We start from the raw sequence: 23,164 nt of genomic DNA, 5'->3' as shown, positions 1-23,164 counted from the left end.
AGATGGATGGATGAATGGATGGACAGATGAATGGATGGACAGATGGATGGATGGACAGATGGGTGGATGGATGGACAGATAGATGGGTCCCTGAACTGATTCTTGGAGGATCATGAATGGATCTTGATGGAGAGCAAATGTATCACAGCCATGAGACAAGGAACTATGGGCCATGAGGCAGGGAAGACCAGTATGAGCCAACCCATCCTGCTCCCTAGCAGGAGGGGCTCTGGCTTCAAGCTCAACCACTCTCAGGCCCTACAACCTGCCTTTTAGCCCTAAGATAGAAGCCAGCCACAACTTGCACATTCCCCCTCCAGGACCAAGGGAAAGAGGAGGTCGGGGCTCTACATAACCAAAAGGAGAGATAAACTGGTGTGCAGATTTCCCCAGGCTCCAGAAAGCAGGGAAATGTGAGTCATCAGCAGCAGCTGGTGCATGGCTTCCAGAACATGGCCCCCCATGGGGGCCCTGTCACATTTAATAGATGGCTTTACAGGCTCAGCCTGAAAGGTAGTATTTAAAGCACTGTGCACCAGAAGATCAGCCCCACACTTCTCTTCCTAGAATCAGATGGTGCAGCGTGTGTTCAAATCCACCTCCGTCCCCAACTACCGGCAGATAGTGTATGTAGCTACTGCAAGCGGTCCCTTCTGGTGTTTTCAAGGGGCAAGTGTATTTCTAAACCAGCATGTCCATAATGAGGCAAGAGCTGATGTCACTTCTTCCTTTTCTTCCTTAACATTAGCAGTGCCTTTGCCTTTCAGTTGGTATTTTCGGAATCATCTTTTTGGAACTATAGCACAGAGAGGTTTAAGTAGATGCTATTCCCAAAGGGGAATCACAGGTGTAGTGAGTTTAGAAATTGTGCTTTACAAGAGTTAAGCTCCCCAAGCCCGTTGGCGCTGAGTGGTTCTTATGGAATGTTAAGTCTGATCTGACCTCAGATGGAAACAGGGCTTTGAGACAGGGCAGCTTCACATGTTCACATAACTAGTAAGGGTCTAGCATAGACCCAAGGTTCCCTTTCTGCCTAGCACTGTCTCTATCGAACATCATTCTGTCACATCTTAAAACATTTTCACACTCTAGAATCCATGATACTCATAATCAGATACAATTTAGAAAGAACCAGAGTTCTGGAGCCAATGACTCAGCATTCTAGGACTCCCTTTCTTCATGCAGGAAATCTAAGTGTAAGATCTCACAAAAAGAAGAGTGAATTTGATGGTACATAATTTTAAAGAATTCAACAAAATAAAAGTCACACATTTAAAAGAAAATGATACCCTGCTCTCACAAATAGCATATGTGAACAATGACAAGCTTTGTATAACAACCAGTGTTTAAATACTTGGAAGAAAATGAAATATCTAATCAAAAATTCAACAAAAGTCTAACAGTAGGGTGTGCCAGAGACTGTCATTCATTCCACGGTGATAGCAATGATCTTAAGTGAATTGTGCTCAGCATGGCTCAAGTCCTTGGATTGGTGTTATGGATGAACAGAATGTCCAGATTCAGATACAAGTTCCAATCTCTGCCCACTTATTATCCATGTGACTTAACCTCTTCTAGACTTAGTTTCCCCATCTGCAAATGGGGACAATCGTCTCTGTCTCATAAGGTGGTTAGGAAAAGTCCTTGTGATATATACATAAAGCATTTAGCACAAGCCTAGACCCTGTAAGTACTCAGTAGAGTTATACATTGCTTATTCTTTGCCATCTTCTATAACAGGAATTACACTCAATAACTATTTAAGGAAGCAGTGTGTGCAACTAAAAGATAAAGTGCTTGCCTTTAAGGAGTTCTCAGGCCAGTGGGGAAGACTGGGAAGTGCTGGGGCAGAGAGAAGAGAAGAGATAGGGAGGAGCACAGAGCCCCTCTCTTCTAGCTCTTCCAGGGGGAAAATTGCTTATCTGAGCTGGAAGAATGAGTAGGAATTAGCCACATGGCAAAGGAGAAGAGAGACTGCAGAAAGGAGTATGACATGGGGACAGGCACTGAGGAAGAGGGAAGTTGGTGTGCTAGGGGATCTGTATGTGGTTTCATCTGGCTGAAGTATGACCTTGGAGTGGGGATGTGGAGAGTGTGCAGGTGCCAGCTCATGGGGACTCTAAACCCATGTGTAGATGGAGTCCAGACTGGTCACCATGATCTCAGTAAGATGAAGCACTAGACAATTTTGCAAAATGTATCAAGGGCCTTAAAATTGTTCATGAACTTTGATCTAAAAATTTAGCATGGGATGTCATGCTCCCAGGAATCTGCCCTCGGGAAAATATCCCCAAAACAGGCCAAAGAATTATGCACAAAGGTGTGATCCAGAATTAATTATACTCTTATAACCATACCACTGATGATGATGAGGTATCATCCATCTGCTAAAATATTTCCCAGGGATTTTTAAGGATGGACAAAAGTGCTAGACAATAAAATGTTAGGTGAAAAAGCAAAATACCAAATTCTCTATATGGTAGTAATTCGGGGTAGGGGGAGTAGCCCTTTCTGCTAGTAACTGACTCCCCAGCAGAGACTGTGGAGGTATCCCCATGTCCCATTGTCCCTTGTACAGCCCTCTGCCACAACACTGAGCCCATGTCAAGGTCACTGTTCACGTGCCCATCTCCTACAGGATCGGACATCCCTTCGTGGCTAGCAGTGCCTGGGGTGATTCATCTCTAGATCCCAAGGGACCAGCCAGGGGTATTTAGTAAATGTTTGCTGAGCAGCAGGAAAGGTGGTGAAAGACAAGAGGTAAGGAGAAAGGGAAGAAGAAGAGAATGTTTGAAAAGAAGGAGGAAGGGAGCGAGAAGGAGAGGATAGAAGTGGGAGATAGAGAGGGAAAGGAAACGGACAAGAGGGAAGAAAGGAAGGGAGGAAGAGAGGGTGGGGCAAGAAACAGAGAACTGGAGAAAAGAGCAAACAGACACATTAGAAATCTCTTTCTCTGCTTTAAAATTCCCTGAAAGCCTAAGCCTGCTGCCCAGGAAGAGAAGTTGGCTTAATGCAAAGCCTGCACAACACGGATGGTGCTGAAGGAAATGCTCAGGAGGGGCCCACATAAACCTTGCTTCTGGGCAGTAATCACGTCTCTGCCAAAGGTCCTGTGAGTCAGAGAAGAAGCCCAGAGAAGGGAAGGGCTTGTCTGCAAAGCTGCTATCATCTCCATCCAGCCCCAACTGGGAGAGAGCTGGTGTTGGCAGGACGCCTTCATTCTCTTCACAAACACTAAGTACTATGTAGAATGCTGCTTACAAAAATTAGCCCTTAAAGCTTCAGACATCCTTTCCCATACAACAGCAAAGTAAACAACAGTCAGCCTCAGCCAGGAGGGGAGGTCTGGGTCACAGTGAAATTTCTGCATCATCGTCTATACCTGAGTGAAACATTAAGCCTCCCTGTGTTGTTCTTCCTCCTGCCTGGTGGGAATAAAATCTGTCATCTCCACCACAAAGTCAGAGGGATGGAAAATCCATTAAGATCTAGAAGCCTTGGAAGAAAAAAGAGGTGATGTGCTAATCAAATCAACACTTACCCAAAAATCACTAGTTTAGCAACCTTGGGCACCTGGAAAATAGCAGAAAACCAAAGCTGTTATTACAGAGACAGGGAAGACAGTGACTATGTCATCAAGGAAGGCACAATTGAGCTGTGTTCTGAAATATGAGAAGTTCAAAGAAGCCAAAAAGAGAGGAGAAGCAGAACCTTCCAACAAAATAAATAGTGTATTCACAGACAGTGTCTCAAAGCTCCAGGTTCTACATAGTCTACAAGGAATGGAAAGTGGAAGGTGTATGCTGTCCGTGGTACTGAACCCTCATTGAGCATTGGGACTACAAGGTTTCTCCAAACCCTGGGATGCTGAAGTTGCCCCTCCCTTATCCAGCCTCATAGTTCTTCTTTCTTGGCTGTTATTTTGTAATCTTTATACTCCCAGAGGACAAAAACAATCGTGATCTATGTTTCACAATGTATGTAACTGGTTATATTAGCACTAAGGCTTAATACCACCCTTTCAATACTTTAATTCTCCCACCCAGGAAGTTGGGGGGAGGGCATATGGCCCCATGTCCCCTCTGCTACAATTCTTCACTAAGGTGAAATGCTTCACTAATACTCTAAATCAGAGTAATGAAATGACCAGTCACTCCTTGGGAAAATGAAGAATCCCTTCCTCAAAAGGGCTAGCATGGAAATGAGTCTCAAAAAGATCTGGGAAGCCCCACTTTGATAGAAATGTGCTTGACCATGCACTGAACTGCATTCTCTTGCAGTAAAAGAAATGTCAAGGTGAGCTTTAAAAGTTACCAGTCCTTCAGACTCTATAAGCAACTGATGTTGAGGCTTATGTTTACAACCCAAACATTCAACAGGACGGGTAGGCACACCTCATTCATGCATGTACAACTCATAACAAGGCACCTGAGCCTAGATGCATTCCCAAAACTGACTGGGACTGTCTGCTAGAAATTCCAATCCAGGTGATTTGTCAAGATTTTCATTCACCAGATGTAGATTACAGGCCAAGAATTTGTTACTAACAAACACCTCCAAATAATCTTGATATTGGCCCTCTGTGGTGAATTGTGCTATTTGTTTTGCAATTCTTTCTGCTTCCCCGCACTTGCCATGCTCCAATGTAGGTGCAATGTTATCCTGCCCCACCAGCTGAGGGTACAGTCATGTGACTTGCTTTGACCAAAAGAATGAGAATGGATGTGAGTGAGCCAATCTGAACACAAGCTTTAAGGGGCAGGTGGATTCAGTTAAATCTTCACGGTCCATCCTCTTCCATGAAGACTGCATGACCCAAAGAGGGAGCCTCTTCCATTCTGAGTCCCAGAAGGAGGGAATATGAGGAGAATATATGACACAAACAGAAGCCTGAAGACAAATCTAGCTGAATTCTGCTACGCCTCTGCCACCCACCGACCTATAAGCAATAAATATTTGGGGTTGTAAGTCAGACTACAAGATTGTTTGTGATGGGGCATTATTGTATCAAAGTGAACTGATACACCATCAAGATTCTGTGATGAGAGCCATCTGAGGGACTTTCTGGCTCAAATACTTCATGATTCCATGACTCAGTTCCTACCTTTACCAACCAGAGCCCCTGTGCTTTCAGGCTCCCCTCGCAGATCTCCCATTCGACCTTCCCGCAGTAGTAAGGGCTGCCATATGGTGCTTCGGCACATCCCACTTATTCCCTTATTCCCAGAAAACCAGCCCATTTGCCTTTTTTTTTTTTTTTTTTTTGCCTCAGGGGGCAGCCTGTCAGTCAGCAGCCCTTTGCCACACTTTCCAGGAAGGCAGGCCTGGAAGTGGCAACCGGCCTGAGACCAAACCTAATTAACACCCATTTGCTCTCCACTTCTGTGGGTAGAGAGCACAGCGGCATCTTCTTCCTTCATGAATCAGAAATAGCGGTGGTCCCCATGGATTACAAGCTTTCTCTGGAAGCTCAGGCCCGTTTCCATGACAACTGCAGTTTTAACAGCGAGATCTCAGGTCCCATGAGACTGGCAGACAGTCAGGAAATACTCCCTCATGGACAGAATATCTGGTTTTAAAATAACCCACCTGTATGAGGACCCCAGAAGCAGGCAGGGCCTTTGGGCTACCCATAGGAGGATGATGCCAGTTATGTCTGTGTCTATGTTGGGACCCATTCCTGTGCTGTCTTGTCTCTGCTTTTTACCTCATACAAAGCAATGTGGACATAAATCCTTTGCCTTTAAGGAAATCATATTCCTGAGCGTGTGCTAAGCATCAATTCTGCATTACATGGGTTTTCTTTTTTTTTAAGATTTTATTCATTTATTTGACAGACAGAGTTCACAAGTAGGCAGAGAGGCAGGCAGAGAGGCGGGGGGAAGCAGGCTCCCCGCTGAGCAGAGAGCCTGATACAGGGCTCGATCCCAGGACCCTGGGATCACGACCTGAGCCAAAGGCAGAGGCTTAACACACTGAGCCACCCAGGCACCCCACATGGGTTTTCATTTTTAATTAAGTTACCTGAAGAAGTGGGTATGATGAGGGTGCCTGAGTGGCTCAGCTGCTTGAGTGTCTGACTCTTGGTTTTGGCTCAGGACATGATCTCAGGGTCGTGAGGTGGAAGCCCACAACAGGACCCATGAACCTGCTTAGGATTCTCTCTCTCCCTCTCCCTCTGCCCCACGCCCTGCTCACACACACTCTCTCTCTCTCTCAAAAAAAAAAAAAAAGGGAAGAAATAAAATAAAAAAGAAGTGGATATGATGGCTACAAGTGAGGAAGCTCAGGGAAGTGAAATAATTTCTCAAGGTCACCCAGCGAGAAGTGGGTGCTGCGAGATTTGAATCTAGTTCCACCTGTTTCCTACAGAATGACAGCCTCATTGCCCCCAGGGTGATGATCCTGTGTTCTCCTCACTGTACCTGGCTAACATGTCTGAGCCTCAGTTCCCTCCTCTGCAAAATGGGGACAAGAAAGAACTGGCCATGTATTCCCATTCAACTCTTTACCAAGCACAATCCCAGCGCCATGTGCTCACCTGCCTTCCTGATAGGATTGCTGCCATGGTGGCCAGAAGGGAATAAGGCAGATTAAAGGGCTCTGAAAGTTTCTAAGAGCTCTCCAGCGAGGAGATATTAAATGCAGAGACCTATTCACCTAATAAACACTGGCAGTGCTGTCTGTGAGCCAGATGCTTCCACACCCATTATCTCATTTGACAAAGAGGCAGAGTGGCCTGCTGGTTAAGTCTGTGGGTGCCAAGCAGACCACGTGAGCTCTGATCTATCCCTACCCTTACTAAGCCTGTGCCCCAGGCAAGTTCTCCTCTGCCTGTGTCCATTTTCCACCCATAATGCAGAGAGCTCTTTTGAAAGACAAATGAATGAACATGTGAACAGGCACTTAGATCTGTGCCTGTTTGTTTTTTTTTTAACCTTTGCAACATGAGGAGTTGGATCTCATTGAGATGCTCAGTTCCATCTCTGACCTCTCTCCAAACTCTCGCTCAGACCCAAGTTTTTCCTAGATCTTGTTGCATCTGGTCCAGAATGTCCTTGCATGTACCCGCTGAAATGCACCTCCCATGGCACCTGTCCCAGTTCAGCCTTCACCACCTGTCTCCCTGCGGCCTGTCTTGTCCCTGCCACATGACAGCCAGTGACCTTTCTGAAACACAAAGACAATCATGTCACGTGTCTCCTTTAAACCCTTCATCAGCTTGCTTGTCCTCATGCACAAGACAAAGGATGCCCTCCTGGGTAATTTCTGGCCTGACCCATCCCCTCCCCCAGCCTTGTGTCCCCCACATTCCTCTACTCACCACACACTGACTCCTGAACAGCGACTTCATACCCCCGTGCCTTCCTATGGCCTTCCTGACAGTCTGGCCCTACCCACTGATTTCCAGCTCACCCATGGGCCACCGTGTCCCAACCCCAGGAACGCACGGTCACCCCTTGCTCTTCCCACGGCTCCAGGCAACCACCTCATGGTCAGCATTGCTTTCTGACACTTCATCTTCCAGCCTCATCGTCGTCTGTCTCTCTCTCCCACGAGACTGGGAGATCCTTCACGCCAGAGACTACAACTTATTCCCACGCAGCTTCTTAGCCAGGCGACCCGGGACAAGATCCCTAACCTCTGCATGCTTCAGTCTCCTCATCTGTAAATGGAACCAATCAAAGTGCAAATCACAGGATTCCTAAAGATAATGTGTTATAGCACCTTGGTCCGCATCACACGCTGAATATGGTCTATGCTGGTCTATGTAGTCCAGTATTTTATGCCAAATGTCCTGTGTCCAAGCACTGAGGAAGCAGGAAAAAGCTTCCATTGCTCTTACAACCTTCTCAAAGGTGTCTGTGGCTCTAGAAAGTTTTTAAACCAGTTTGAAAAGTCCCCAGTGGTTAAAGTTTTCATTTGAATCTATTTTGTTCTGCATGTCCGGAAATAAAGGATAGCGAAAGAGAAAAGAAGAACATGAAAGGAAAAAAAAGGAATGAAAAATCTTAACATTGCACCTGGAAAGTGTGCTCCATGAAGAATAGAGCACCGGGACATTTTGGAAAAGAGAGGGCCCTGGGTAAGGAGAAATGCCTTGGAATTGCCTTCTGGAACCTCCAGAAAAAGAAAAGGAGACCTGTGAAAACTCTGGGGGGCAAAAGTGGGGCAAGAGGCAGACTCTCAGTCCACACATACAAGTGAGCTTTCCAGCAATGGAACTGCTCAAGAGTAAAGCAAGCTGCTGAGTAAAGTGGTGATCTCTCTGTCATGAGAGATATGCAAGGCGAGAGTATTTGGAATTCTTACACTAGAGGAGAGGTAGAGGGGTGAGGGAGAAGCAACAGACACTGCTTCCTGCCTTCTTAACATTGAAAATTTTACATAACTTAAAAGGTTCTTTTTAACTTTAAGGTTGTACAAATAAAATATTGGCTGAGATATTATTAGGACTTCAGCTCTAAGGGTCTATGAGTATGGGACAAAATACAGGGCAGCATAATTTGGGGACAGGTACAAAATCTAAAACAGCTTCCTGTTTCCTTTCTGCAATTCTGCATCAGACTCACTGAGCCATGGAACTGACCTGAGGTCATTATTCAGTCAAGGCCTCATGGGATATGGGTGCTATGATCCTCCAGCTTATACAGAAGTCCTTATCATAAACTCTTGCTTTTCAATGGGAAATGCAACAAAGCCCATTAATATATCAGCTCTGTCCTCTCTCTACTGCCAAAGTACCACTTGGGAGGCCCTTTCTGAGCGCCAGAAACCCTTCATGCCATCCTCATCTTCTTCTGGATGCTCACCACCTAAATACTAAATCCACAGATAGGATATTTGTTAAGACAAGTCAAAGGCAGAAGAGGCTGAAACCACACTCAGCAAAGCAACACCACCTGCAGCCGGGTTTCATTCATCCGCCCGCACAGTACGAAGCTTCTCTGTGAGTCACCAGCCCGCAAGAGCACTCCTGAGAGATGCCAAAGAGAATGAGATGCTGTTTGAGTAGACAAACCAAAGTTACTGAAGTGGGAGTGCTCACAGTTCCCAGCCCCTGGGGGAAGGATCCTCCATGGAGAATGGACACAGCTTATATGAGGGTGAATGGCTGTCATGGTCAGGGAGAATGACTGGTCAGGGAGAATGTTCCAGGTGCCTGGGGCCCAGGTCCAAGGAAGAAGTGGGGAGCAGCAACCACATATGTCCACAACCATCACTTCCCTCCTTTTCTCTGCTTGCTTTTGTTTTCTATACCAGTGTCTCTACGAAACCCCCTAGATCTCATTCCTTCTCCCAAACCACCAACACCAATTCAGAATGGTCTTTTCCCAGAGCAAAGTTAGGATTTCATCACTGTATCTCTCCAGGACAACAAATCTCAGCCTGTGTTCAGAACACATGTCCCAACAGCATAAAAAAATTGCAGAATTCTTAAAGTAATTAAAGACCTACACAACACCAAGTAAGTCAGCATTCATTATTAGCATACCATCCCTACTAGGTGTGATGACTGCCTGTCTTGGGCATCTTGAGTAGCTCACGTCCCTAAGCTTCAGCACCAGGGCACTGTCCACGGCCCTGACTATGTCCTTTTATGGGCTCAAGGGAAAATCCTCTTGAGGCTTTCTTTCCAGGGCAGGAGCTGCTTCTGATTCACCAAAAAAAAAAAAAAAAACTCATTCAACAACACCTCCCTGCTTGTTGTAAATGCCCAGGACTCCACCTGATACATGTTACTAGAAGAATTTGTAGACTTGGTTGCAAAAATATAAGTTTTACATGCTGATCAAAATTTAGCAGCACATCTGCAGAGGACTTTTTAAATAGACCACTCTGCTCACAGCACATGGGCTAAGAATCACTGGTAGCTAGAATATCTCACATTTCCTATCTTCTACCAGTGCTTCTCATAATGGGTTCTTAATCTCCATATCTGGCCCTTGGCTCTCACCCTGTACGCCTTCACCAATCTGGATTTCCAATGGCCCACTGAGACCCCTCAGCTTAGTGTTCATTTCCAACTTAATTCAACCTAAGAACCAGTGCAGGCCTTTTCTTCCAAACTCATCCCTTATACTTCCTGACCCTCTCATCATTAGCTCTAGTAACTGTTTATTAGCATCTCTTATGTGCCACACTTTCCTTTTCTTTCTTTTTTTTAATAACATTCTTTTTTTATTCTTACTGTGTTATGTTAGTCACCATACAGTACATCATTAGTTTTTGATGTAGTGCTTCACGATTCATTGTTTGCATGTAACACCCAATGCTCCATGCAATCCTTGCCGTCCTTAATCCTCGTATCTCCTTAAGGAAGCTTATCATGGGGCTTCTCTCCATTGACTTAGGTCTGATCATTCTTTGACCATGTGACTAGGACCCATAATTGAGCACAATTTCTTAGAAGCACATCAAGTTGCTACCAGTCTCTTCGCCTCCCACTCTGGCTCCTTCAGCCCAAGTCCCAAAGTGAGATGATTTTTCACCAGCATCCAGGGACAAAGCTACAGCAATCCACGGCCCTCCAGAATTAAATGTGTGTTTCTGAAAACCAGACGTGGCAGTTGTTTGCTATGGAACAAGACTGACTAATATACCTTTCCACATTAAGAATAATAGCAACTAACCTAGAGAGGATACACCACATATAGGCATTAGTCTAGGCATCTGACACATAGCAAGTCATTTAATTCTCAGGAAAAAAACCCTATGGAGTATTACTATCTCCATTTCACAAATGAGAAAACTGGTTCATAGACAGAATAAGACACTTGCCCAAATTACACAGCGAGTCAGTGGAATGGTTAGACTCTGAATCCAAATTGTCTGGTTTCAGAATCCACACTCCTTCATGCTACCTTTGTCATACCAGCTTCCCAGTTCACGAACTTCCAGTGGCTCCCTGTTACTCACAGAATAAAGTCAGAGTGTCCTAGATTTGGAACTGGATCATGTACTCCAACTCTAATCCATGGGCAAGAAAAGAAATCCAGGGGTGCCTGGGTGGCTCAGTCAGTTAAGTGTCCAACTCTCAGTTTTGGCTCAGGTCGTGATCTCAGGGTCATGAGATCAAGCCCTGCGTCAGGCTCCCCAGTCAGTCCAGTCTGTTTGTCCCTCTTCCTCTGCTCCTCCCCCTGTGCTCTGTCTCTCTCTCAAATAAATATATAAAACCTTAAAAAAAAGGAGGGGGGAGGAAAGGAGGGAGAGAGGGAAGGAAGGAGGGTGGGAGGCAGGAAGAGAAAGAAAGAAAGAAGAAAATAAAAGGGAAGGGAAGGGAAGGGAAAGGAATCTGAAGCTCAGGAAAAGGAAGTGACTTGCTTGAGATCAAATAATCCACCTTCATTTGAGCCAGACTTGGAACCTATATGCTATTTCCATCACAATTGGGTACATTCTACCTGACCTCCAAAGTGTTACAGAAGCCCCCCCTACCTGCAGCCCTTCACACATATTTTCTGTTCCTCACTCCCCACCCGGATCCATCTGCATCTAAAGCCTCACTCTCTTCTAACCATATTCCTTCCCCAGCCCAAGTCTTGGACAGGCTGTTCCACCTGCCTTGCATGCTCTTCCCTTGTCCCCACCAGTCAAATCTCTCGATATCTAGCTCATGCTACCCCCTGCGTCCCAGGAAGCCACCTCCTATAGCTTCCACCAACACTGAGTCCTCCCTTCCCCAAGCCACTCTAACACCTGTGCTCTGTCATCCTTAATCACTTGTGTGTGTACTTTGTCACTTAGGCAGTAAGCTCGTTAAGGTCATGGATCATGAAATATGTATTTTTAGCTGCCCATCACAGTGCACAGTTCTAAGAACAGAACAGAGAGGCGGTGAACACTTGCCTGCTCACCTGCCATTCTGAGTTTTCATTTCCTCCGAGAGAGAGCCTGAGTCTGGAGAAGGGAACGATCATCTGTCAGCCACTGAAATGTGCCAGGCACACTCACATATGTCACATCACGTGAATACCATGGATTCAGTCGTGGCCAAGTTCATCACGAGAAACAGACACGTGGGGCTAAGTTGGCACGGCTAGGGTTACAGAAGAAGTCCTAACAATATCATTGCTACCCTCTCTGAAACGCTTATCAAGAACTTAATTTAAACAGAGTAATTTTTCCCCTAAGAATATGGCCCACTTCCCCTTGTCTGTTCATGAATTTGACATAACTGGGGGTGTTTGCGTCTCTGTCCTGGATGACAGAAGCTCCGAATCGGGATCAGATGTCCAGCTGCACACTTCCAGTGGCCTGAAACATGGGCAGGTCTGTTCCCAGCTCTTCCTCAATCCTCAGCCCTGGTAGTCCAAGACTGCACTGTATGCATGACAAATCCCTGTGGACATCTCAAATCCTTTGTGTAAAAAAAGGGGAGGCATGTAAATAAACTCAGTGTCTGAACTGAGTAGCATCCTCAGGAAGAAGTGTAACAGGCCTCACGTGTTTCGCATATTTGCACATTAGAGTAACTAACTGAGTCTGATGTGAGTTTCACTTACTGATCTCTTTCTTCCCTGTCCATCTTCGCTGTCTGATGGTACGCACGCACACAGACACAAACAGATTTTGATCAGATAGTGATTTTCACAGCAATAGACCAGCCCATCTAGCCCCTCTGCTTGCACCTGGATATTTCTTCCTGCACAGGCCACTGCAAGAGTTTTTACGTGCCACCACAACTCTTTGGGTTACAGGGAGGCTATCGCTTGCCTGCCTTCCTTATAGGACTGCTCTGATAACCTAGTGAGAGATCACGGAGGTCATGCCGAATGCCATAACAGCCTGCAAACCCACAAATGATCAGTCCCCATGAATTCCTACTTTTAATAATAATAATTCTTCACCCTTGTGGTGGGCACTCTTGTCCCCCTCCCCCACCCTCAACGACTGAGCAGACCTCCCTGATCTGAGGCTCTGTTGAGACCCCAGATCTTCTGCAGGGCCAGGAAGCCATGTGCCTTTGTTTGTTCAGAGCCACGCCCAGGATGTTCTAACACTTAACCACTGCAGTGGGCTTCAGAAACAGCTTCAGCTAAGTTAATCCGTGGCTGTGCCATTAATTTTTTAAAAAGCCACACATGAAAGAGAGCTTTGTAAATATTTTAAACAATCCTTAGGGGCCGAAGCTAAGTGTTTCTGCTTTTTCCTTCCGCTCTGTCGGGCACTCTCTGATCTCAGGAAAAGGCTGAGGTGGGAAATAGAAGGAAGGGTGCCCGATCACAATCAATGTGGGTAGAACATTTTCCTAACTCAGCCAGCCCCTGCCTGGGATGTCCCTTCTCCTCTTCTGCTCAAGGACCCTCACCCCATCTCTGAATGTTCCGGCTAATCTGGGACCTTATCCTGATTGTTAGATGACAACGCTCAGGCTCACAGGGGGCACAGAGGGACCTAACAGTGGGCAGATGGGACCCTGGGACTGAGCTGAGAGTTGTATCTTGGTCCTTTTCAACCCCCAGGTCCCTCTATGGGCCACGTACACCACGGCTACCAAAAACATCCAGGATTTGTCCTCCCTGCGTAGAGCGGCCACACTAGGAAGCAGAGGTTTGTACAACGCTGACTTTCCTTCATTTTCATCCACACGCCACACTCAGTTGCCTCTGGGCCTCCCTCCACTCATGTACAAGCCTCTGTCCTCCCTGTACTCCTCCCAGGACTAGGGTGGGTGTCCCTGATGTGGTTTTCACCAGCCTCCTGTGTGTCCCCTTGGCAGACCCCCCACGCTTGGATGCAATTTCAAGTAGAAAGGTCGATCTTTGCCAAACCCTGGGAAGGCACGGGAAAACCCATCTCATGCCTCCTTTCTCTAGCACCCAGCACAGTGCCCGGCCCAGTGCAGAGTTTATTAATTTACCAGATGAGTACTACTGTGCAAACTGAGGGTGCCGCACTTGGAAAGCCACAGAGCCCTGCCACTCATTTAATGGCATTCTGGTTTCTGTCAAAACGTGTACATTATCAGCAAAAGATCCTTGGGAAGGTGAGGGTCCTACACAGGAGCGCCATCCAAGTCCTTCCTCTCTGGTTTGCTGTTCTTTAAACCACAAGTCTTTCTGGCTGAAGTGGGCTTATGTGGACCAAATGAAAGACAAATAAATGCTCCTCAAGAGCCTCCTTCCCAGGAACTAAATATACTTTTCAGCGTCTCCTCCCCATGCACCCATGCTATCGAAGCTGCTAGAACCACGCCATCTGGTTCTCTTTGACACACAGGTTGACTACTGGCTTCGCACAAAGATGAAAGCAGAGCATCAGCCAGCGGTTCTACTGCCCTTATTCCACGCCTGACACTCACTAAGTGCTTTGCCAGAGTCCTCTTGGATGCGCATTGGTCCTGGGAAGCAGCCAGTGTGGGCCCCTGTGGGATATCAGAGCACAGAGGCTGAGAGGTGGCAGAGTGAGGCTGAGCTCCCAGATCTGTCTGGTACAAAAGCCTCGGCAGCCATCTCCACTTGGGAGGGTCACAGCAGGAGGACAGGGCAGCTGTTCAAGTCTGGGGCGCCATCCTTACACACCTGCCTCGAAGACCACTGGGCAAAACTACCTTCTTGGAAACTGGGGTCATGAGAGGGGGACAGACCTGCCACGGGCCACAACCACAATGGGCCCCAAGGCTCCAGACTCAGCCCTCACTGCCTCACCCCCGACTCCCATCACTTGCCCTGGTGCCCCTGAGGGTTCAAGAGAGGGACCTGCTCAAACACACCCCCTCTTTCCTCCCAGCACTGCCTTGCCTGGGGCAACCACACCTCTTCCCATGACTTCTAGGCCACCAGAGTTTTATAGGACTAGCCACTCACACCTTCATATCTCAGAAGGCAGGGATAATGGGTGGATGAGAGATGGTCTCTACCCTCAGGGGACACACCTCTAGACAGGAAGTCACCAAAGGTCTGCTGGCAAGACCTGAAGCTGGGCCCAGGAGGGGTTTTCCGAGGAAGACTCAGCCCACAGTTGGAGAGAAGATGCAGGGGTGGGAGGATAGGGGGCTCTGTCCCAACCTGCTTCTCACTTGTGCCCCAGCCAGTGCTCTAGCCTCTGGGGTGTTTAGGTAGACAATGTCTCCTTCAAAGGATTTATTGAAAAGACTCAAAATAGTATCTGCGATAGACTGGGCAGTAAATGGGAAATGTCAGCTCCCACCCCCTACCCAAAGCTGCCCACCTCCAGTAGGTGCCCTGGGGCTTCCAGAACCAGGATTCTGGATAAATGACTATACTGGGTTTCCTCAAACCTCAGGTATGCTGGAGAATTCTATCATACCCAGAATGCCACCTCCCAGCACCTGGATACTCCAGCAGCTGCTACCAAAGGCCCACAGGCTTCCCCAACGCCTGTGAACCACAGCCTTCAGGACTGGTTTGGCTCGACTGGGGTGTCACGGAGGGAATGGGGTGGAGGACAGGTCTCCCCGAAGCTGCGCCCTCAGCCCTCAGCTCCCCACCCGAGACAAAGCAGGAATCCTTTGTTTCCGGCCACACCCAGGGACAGGGGACGGCTCAGCCCCACTACTCTCCTACCCCCCAGTGTTAACCCTTTTGGGGCCATAGATGCCAGTGCCGCCCCATTAGGTTTATTTTTAGCTGCGGTGAGGAATGGGAGGGGCTCTCCATCATGGCGCTGTCTCTAGGTCCAGGCTTCCACTCCATCAGTATGGGCGGGGAGTGGGAGGCGGAGGACGGTATTTTTCTTTTCTCCGGCAGGGAAGGAACTCGGCGGCGAGATGCAAGAGCTGGACGGTGCTGAGGCCAGGCGCAGGACGCTCGGCGCTCTCCGCCCCATCCAGGCTCCAGGGCTGGAGGGAGGGGTTCGGCCCCCCGCGCCCCTCCCTCTTTTGTTCAGCTCCGCATCTTCCTTGTCCACGCCACCCTCCCGCACTTCCCGTGGGGTGGGGGGTGGGGGACGGCAGGCCCGCGGGGAGAGGGACCCGAGGCTCCAGCCCCGCCTAGCCATGAGGGGCTCCCCCACCACCACCAGCACCATTGTCCCCAGAGGCTGGGGGGGAGGGGGCTGCAGTGCTGAGATCAGCCCCGCCCCACCCGCCGCCACGCAGGAAGCCTCGGGGGCCGCCCCTGCCGTCCCCCCGCGGATCCCGACCCTGGCGGCGACCACCCCCACCCCACAAAGAACGGCGGGCGGGGGCGGGGGCCCGGCTTACCGTGATGTGCGGAATGCTCTTCTTGCCCTGGTACGACATGGCCCCGCTGGCGCCCTCGGCCCGGCCGGCGGACCTGTGGGGCTGTCTTTCGCTCGGCCCGGCTCTCAACCGGTCCCGCTCCCCGCGGGCGCGGTGACAAAGGCCCGGGAGGGCAGAAGAGAGGGATGGAGGCTCAGCGCCCGCGGCAGCCCACGAGCCCGCTGCCCTGGCTGCTCCGCCCGCCCGCCGCCGCCGCCGCCGCCGCTCCGGCTGCCAGCGCCGCCCGGCTCGGTGAGGAGGGCGGGAGGAGGAGGGAGAGGCGAGGGCGGGAGGAGGGGGCTACAGAGAGACAGCTCCTCCCGGCGGCGCGGAGCTGAGCCCGATTCGCCCCTCTCGGCTCGAACCAGGAAGCTCTTCCCTTCCGATCCCCCCCCACTCCGCCCCCCGCCCCCCGAACGGCCCAGCCCCGCCGACCCCCGCCCTGCGCGCACGCCCTCGGCTGCGCCCCGGCCTCGCTCTCGCGATTGGGAAGGTCTGGTTTTCAGGGTGTTTTAAATGCTGGAGAAGGCCTCGGGCTGCGCCGGCAAAGCCCGCGGCAGCGCCACAGGTGTGCGGCCCCGCATCTGCGGGCCACGACAGAACAGCTGCGCAGGGGAGGGAGCGAGGAGCGGGCGCTGAGGATCCGCCCGAGCTGCGGGAGCGTTCAGGGGACCCTCCGGAGCCGGCCCCAACAACTGCCCCCGCCCTCTTCTGTCTCTCCTGCTGCAGCCTCCGTTCCTGTTGGTCCGTCCGCTGTGCACTCTCCCTGAATAGATCAAGCCCTTTTCCATCCCCAGGGACTCCAGGCCTTTATTCAAGCTGTACCCTCTTCCTTAATATCTAACCCCAGACGAAAGGTTACCCATCTCCCAGACTCATCTTTAACGGCCCCTCCACAAAGCCTCTCCTGCCACCCTCCCCACTCCCATCATTGAATCAGCCTCCCCGAGGGCTCAGCAGGAGCCTTACTGCCAGGCCAAGGGAGTGCAGCCCGGAAGACAGAGACAAGGCCCTAACCTAATTAACGGCTGACCTTCTCAACCCCCTGCAGCAGCTTCTCATCACACAGCAGCCTGGCCCTGGGGCCACCAGGTCACCCCCGCAGGCTTGCCTACCAGTGATTGTTTGGAGGGCCAGACCACTGGTACTAAGGTCCCCACCGACCCCAGGAGAGCCTGGGAGGACAAGAGGAGAATAGGATGTCCTGCCTCCCAGCGTATAGTGTACCATAGTGAGAGGTGGGCAGGAGGCCAGGGCATAGCTTGATAAACTTCTTGACAGGAAAGAAGAGGGAAGGGGTATTCCTAGCAAGCCCCCACAATCCCAGACATGTTCCCCAAATCTCCAGACAGAATAAAATGTTAACCTTCTCTGCCATTCACTTTCTGCCTGTAAAATACAAATCTGCAGTATCTTTTTAAAGACCCATTTTCTTTACTTTCAAGTTGTCACCCAGAGGGAGAATGTGGTAGGGGTGGCAAAACACCCCACCAAGCAAGCTGAAGCCCTTCCCTCCACAGCCACCTAGAGGCCAGTCACCCACACCAGGACAGGAGGCCAGAGACGCCTTGGCCTTGGGATAGATGTGGGGTTGTAAATTCACAGAAGAGAAGCAGCTTGGTATTCCAGGAACACTAGACCATTTTCTCATTTTACAGGTGGAAAGTTTGGGCTTACAGAAATAAAATGGTATCTCAGGTGCAAAGTATATTAGCTACAGCGGAACAGTTTCTGGAAGCCAGGTTCCTGCCCACCTTATCTAGAACTCATTCTCCTACACTCATTCTTCCAGTCTGTCCTCTGGACTCTGATCTGGGTCTTAAATCCTTGTTGATTTAAGAATTTAAATCAACCCAGAATTTGCAGAAACCAGAATTTGCAGGTCTCTGTTCCAAAGACGCCTACATTCCCTTCCTCAGCGTTGTTAAGTCCTAGGTTCCACCCATCAGGACGTCCCCAGGGTCAGTCTGGACAGGGAATCTCCAAAGCCCGGGACAAGACCACGTGGCATCGGGGGGAGGGGCACCAGTTCGCGATTGGCCAAACAGATCGCTGCTCCCAAGCAGACTTCCCGGTACAAAGCGCCGCAGTCGCTGGGCCTCTGGCCTCAGCAAACGCTGCGCCTGCGCCGCAGAAACTCCTCCTTCCTCCCCAGGAGAGAGCTTTCTGGGCGGGGGGAGGACCTCGGGCCCCGGTAACCTCTGCAAAGCACTGGAGCCTCGAAGCCCGCCCCAGAACCCGAGCCCCGTGGCCGTTTGGTCCGCAGAAAATAAAACGTTTCCCCTGGGGAGACCGTGAGCCCCTCGGTTCCGCAGTCCCAAACCTCGAGGACTTCTAGAGCCCTAGGCACGCCGGAGGCGCCGCCTTTTGTCCAGTCCCCGAGAAGCCATGGAGAAAAGGAAGAGAGGGCCAGAGGGGGAAAGAGAGGAGTGGAAGAGGTGAAGCGACCACCATTCCTAAATGCCTAGGCGCGGCTGCGGAGCTGCCCCAGACAGAGCCTGGGAGCGGTGCTGGCGCTGGTGACACTGGCCGTAGCTCCGTCAGGGACTCACTTTCAGACAGCTTCCGGACGTGCACAAAGCGCTCTCGCCTCCCTAATACTCCACCACGCCTTGTGGGTGCCTGGGAGAAATATGCCATCCCCATTTCACAGGTGGAGAAGCTGAGGTTTAAGAGGACTAAGTGCCTTGGCTGGAAACCAAGGCTTCCCGGTACCAACCCTGACTTCTGGATCCGCACCCCTGAAGCCTCCCGCTCGGGCTCAGAAGCCTGGATCCCAAGCAAGGTTGACCACCAGGAAAGAAGGTGGTCAGGAGAGAATAAGAAGGGGTAGCGAAAAGGAGATGACTCTCTCGATGTCGCCTGTCCTTGTCCCCCGCCCCATCACTATAGAGCTCCCCTTTTCAAGGCACCTAGATCAGAACCATGGAGAGTTCCCGAGCGAGGTGGACAGAACGGAGAGCGAGAGAACCAAAGCCTCAGGAGACCCGGTACCGCGTTGTAGCAGCGGTAGGCTGCCCCAGTCCCCACTCCTCCAGGAAGCCCTCCCAGATTTCTGTCTGGATTGAGCTCTGTTTCCTCCCGCTCACTTCATGCCTCTCACAGTATTTAAGGGGGGAGAAGGGTTAATAAAAAATGCTAGTAAAATTCAACAACGAACATTTATTGAATGCTCACTGCCCACCAGCATTAACTGATATAATTCTCACAATGTCTCTGTCACCCAACCTGGCCTGGGGTGGGGCCAGCGTGCTGAGCTGGGACCCCAGCACCTACCGGAGGTCTGGGACCTCAGCAGTGCTCAGACTTCGAGTTCTGGGCTAAGGTGACAGCTCGCTGGACCTCCGGTGTTCCAACTTCCGTTGTCCTGGCATCTGGCCCCGACCCTCACACATACGTCCCAAAGCTGTGCTGTCTACCCATCCATCTTCCTCCAGTTCCCTGGCGACCTCTAGCTTAAGGGAGAAAAGCCATAGGGCCCACAGCCTGGCATTCCCTCTCCCTAATGCTCCTTCACTTTAGGAGGGTAAAAACCTCCAAGTCTAGGAAGCCAGAGACCGGGGTTCTAATCTCCCCTCTGCCTCCAACTTGCTCTGTGAAGAGAGCAGACTGGCGTCGTGCTGTGGGACTCAGGAGCATCCCCTGAAGATGTCCGTGCTTGGGGATAACAGTTTCTAGTTCTATCTGCCCGACCCATCTAAATCGTTAACCAAATCTTTCCCCCAGAAAGCACAGAGAGGGCACACAGGAAGGGTTCCTTTCAGCATTAACCTGTGTAACCACAGGCGTTTCACTGAACCTTTTCCAGAGCCTGGAACACAGTAGGTGCTCCATAATCACTAATGAGTGAGTGAATAAATGAACGGACGAATGCGAAAGGAGCTCCCCTTCTTTTCGTAAGGCAGGAAATGGGGATCCTTGGGTTAACTTCACCCCAGAGGTCCACTCGCTTTTTAAGGGTCCATGTGGCGGCTGTAGCCAACTTACTTTCCTTCTCAGAGCCTTGCTCTCTCTTCCTGCAGAAAAAGAGCAGGGAGCTGGATTTCGAAGGACCCTTTGGAGTCTCACGACCAAATCGTACCACCTCTCCGACCCTCCAGTGTGACGGAGTGGGGGAGGGGCCTTCCGTGGCCCTCTCAAGCCCTGTGGCAGCAGCCACGGCACTCTGCTCAGGCGGCTCCACGCCCAGCTGTCCCGAGGGCCCCGCCCCCCCGTCCAGTCCCCGCGCGCCCCGAGGGTACCTGGCCATTGTCCCGGCCGAGTGGCAGGTCACGGGGTGCGGGGCAACGGATGCGAAGCGCGGGTGGTCGCTCATCGCGCTCGCCCGGCGAGCTGACCGCGGAGCCCGAGAGCTCACTCACGTCGCTGGCCGTGTCCTCGCTACCACCGGGCCCTGGCAGGCCGACGGCGTCGGGCCGGCCAGCACTGCGAGGCGTGCGAGCCGAGCCGCGGCGGCCCACGCTGTACGCGTCGAAGTCGATGGTCTTGTTCTCGTAGGCGCCCTCCACCGCGGCGAACATGCCGCCGTACTTCTGGCGCGGCGTCTGCGCCGCGCTGCCCGGCCGCGCCAGGTACACGGGCAGGTCGTCCTCGGTGTTCCACGCGCGCCGCCGGTCCGCCATGCCGGTCCAAGGCCGGCCGCCCACCCGCGCTCCCGCCCGCCCGCGGCCCTGGCCAACGCCGTGCGCCGCGCTCCGCGCTCGCTGCGGGCCCGCGGCGGCCCAGGCGCGACTGCGGCCCGGGGAGAGGAGGGGCGGGGCGGGGCGCGCGGCGGGGCGGGGCAGGGGCGGGGTCGGGGCGGAGACTCCGGGAAACTGTAGCGAGCACAGCGGCCGGCTACAAAGGACCGGGGGGCGGGGACGCGGCGGAGGCGGGGAGGGACGGTGACGTGCCGGAGCCGCAGCGCCGAGGGCGGGCAGCCGAGCCGCAGTGCCCTCACCACACCCCCACTCTCCGCCCCCAGACCGAGTGCAGGACGCGAGGAGAGCGAAGAGGTGAGAGCCTGGAGTACACACACACACACACACACACACTCTCACACACGCGGAAGCACACGCACACACTTCCCAGGTACAGGTTCGTACCAGCACACCAGACAATTACACCATAAAACACGTGAGACATGCTGGCACGCGCGCACACACACACGCACACACATACACACACGGGAGTTGATTACACTCAGGCTTCCCAGTCACACACAGGCTCATTCAGTCACATCTTAGACACTTTTGTACACACGTACAAGCTGGTACATATTACGAGCAAATTACACACACCCACCCCAGAAATTCTCATAGTCACCCAACCCCACCAACCCAGCATTACACCGAAATGGGTCGCACAACTGGAGAAGCACTCACACATTGGACACAGTGTTCATTCACTCTGCAGTGTTATATTGAGTGCCTGCTGGTGCCGAGCACGTTGTGGGAGCTGAGGATGGCGCTGTGAACAAAACACATCAGGTCTTCGCCTCAGGGAGATGACATTCTAAGGAGGGAGGAAACAAACACTGGCATAATGTTCTAGGCCCTGCTAAGTGCTAGGAAAGATGATAGGGCAAAACAAGAGGGACATGCCACAACCACATGCACTCGGGCAGACAAGAGAAATACACTCCTGTATGCCAACGAATGGCTCACACGCATACACGATGCTCACTCCTACAATACCCACACAACAAGGAGATTGTCACACACTCATACCGAAGGCAAACTCACAAGGTGACTCGACACAGGTGCACTGGTAAACCCAGTCGGGACACCCACACAGAAATCCACACCAGAAATAAGGAAAGTCTGAAAATTAAACAGGAACACTCTAGAGAAAGACACACAGAGAGAAAGATGAACACATAACCACACACACACACACACACACACACACACACCTGTCAGTCACCCAGACAAATATTCCCGATTCTAGAGTCACCTCCCACGACCCCTGGTACAGCCTACACTGAACGTGCTAGGAGCTTGCAGCTGAGGGTTCTAGGTGTCCTCTAGCTTGGGCCAGGTGGAAGACATGGGGGTCTGGGGACCATTCTTCTAGAGATCCCCTTAATCCTTCTTCAAGGCCAGGCTCCATGTGCCTCCCCTAGATACCATCCCTCATTTCTCCATGATTATTATCAGGCAGAGGGACCTGAGAGTCTCCCAGGATATGGCGATCCCAGCTGGTCTTTCTGGACAGATGGAATCACCAGCTGCTGACCCTCTCTGCCTGCGAGTCCAGACAGGCAGCATCTGGGACAGGGTGGGGACCACAGAAGGGAGTCTGAGTGCCTGGCCTGGCACCCTCAGCCCTCCCTCTTCTGGGAGCTGTCCCTTCAGCACCAGATCTCACCAGTTCTGGGGGCCCAGACAGAGTGCCAGATTCACATTCTCCTTCTTGTGACTGCTGGAACCTATGTGCTGATAACACCAGGGATACTGGCTTCATGGTAGCTGACTCCTTGCTGTATTTAGTATCCTTCAACGCTGGAAGAAACTGCCCACTGGGCAGATGAGGAAACAGGAGAGGAGCAGTGAAGGTGCCTAGTGCCTCATACATTATTGTTGCTTAGCCAGGCCTGGAACTCCATGGGCATTTAGCAGGTCCCTTTCTTGTGCTGGGAACACTGCGATGAATATTTATAAAGCTCCTTCCTGCAAAAAGCATATATTATAGTAGGGGAGAGAGTACTGACCATAAAGAACATAAGAACCCTCCCCCACTTTCCTCTTCAATCCACCCCATCCCCCATCCTGGCCTCCTCCTTTGTCCCTGAGCACCCTGCACAGATTTCTGTCACAAATAATCCACTTGAGGTCTGGAGGACTCTAGGCTTCATTGCAAGTGTTTTCAATGAAAACTTCTTTCTGTCCTGGGAAATACTATTCCCAGGATATCCCAAGCCAGGAAATTTCATATTGAAGCCCACCTAGACTTCTAAAGCTTCACAAATATTCGCAGCAACTAAACCCATAGAAATAG

The 23,164-nt window shown here is 51.1% G+C and overlaps 1 protein-coding gene across 2 annotated transcripts in view; it reads right to left on the bottom strand.

Annotated features, from left to right (window-relative positions):
• CRMP1 (collapsin response mediator protein 1) overlaps positions 1 to 20,808 on the bottom strand; it is a gene marked incomplete at both ends in the record, with an annotated part of 69,786 nt that extends 48,978 nt beyond the window's left edge. Inside the window, one exon of one of the 2 annotated variants that reach the window (XM_080830630.1) lies at positions 20,428 to 20,808. In XM_080830630.1, the coding sequence (XP_080686756.1) occupies positions 20,428 to 20,808 (381 nt within the window). Of the gene's footprint in view, positions 1 to 16,168; positions 16,208 to 20,427 lie in introns of those variants that run through there. The other variant, XM_080830631.1, reaches the window with a different exon arrangement.
• Positions 20,809 to 23,164: the final 2,356 nt, after the last annotated feature.

Source organism: Martes martes, assembly GCF_963455335.1.
Source record: "Martes martes genome assembly, chromosome: 2".
NCBI classification, from domain to species: domain Eukaryota; kingdom Metazoa; phylum Chordata; class Mammalia; order Carnivora; family Mustelidae; genus Martes; species Martes martes.
The sequence above is the reverse complement of the archived record's forward strand: the minus strand, read 5'-3'. Positions and strand labels throughout refer to the sequence as shown.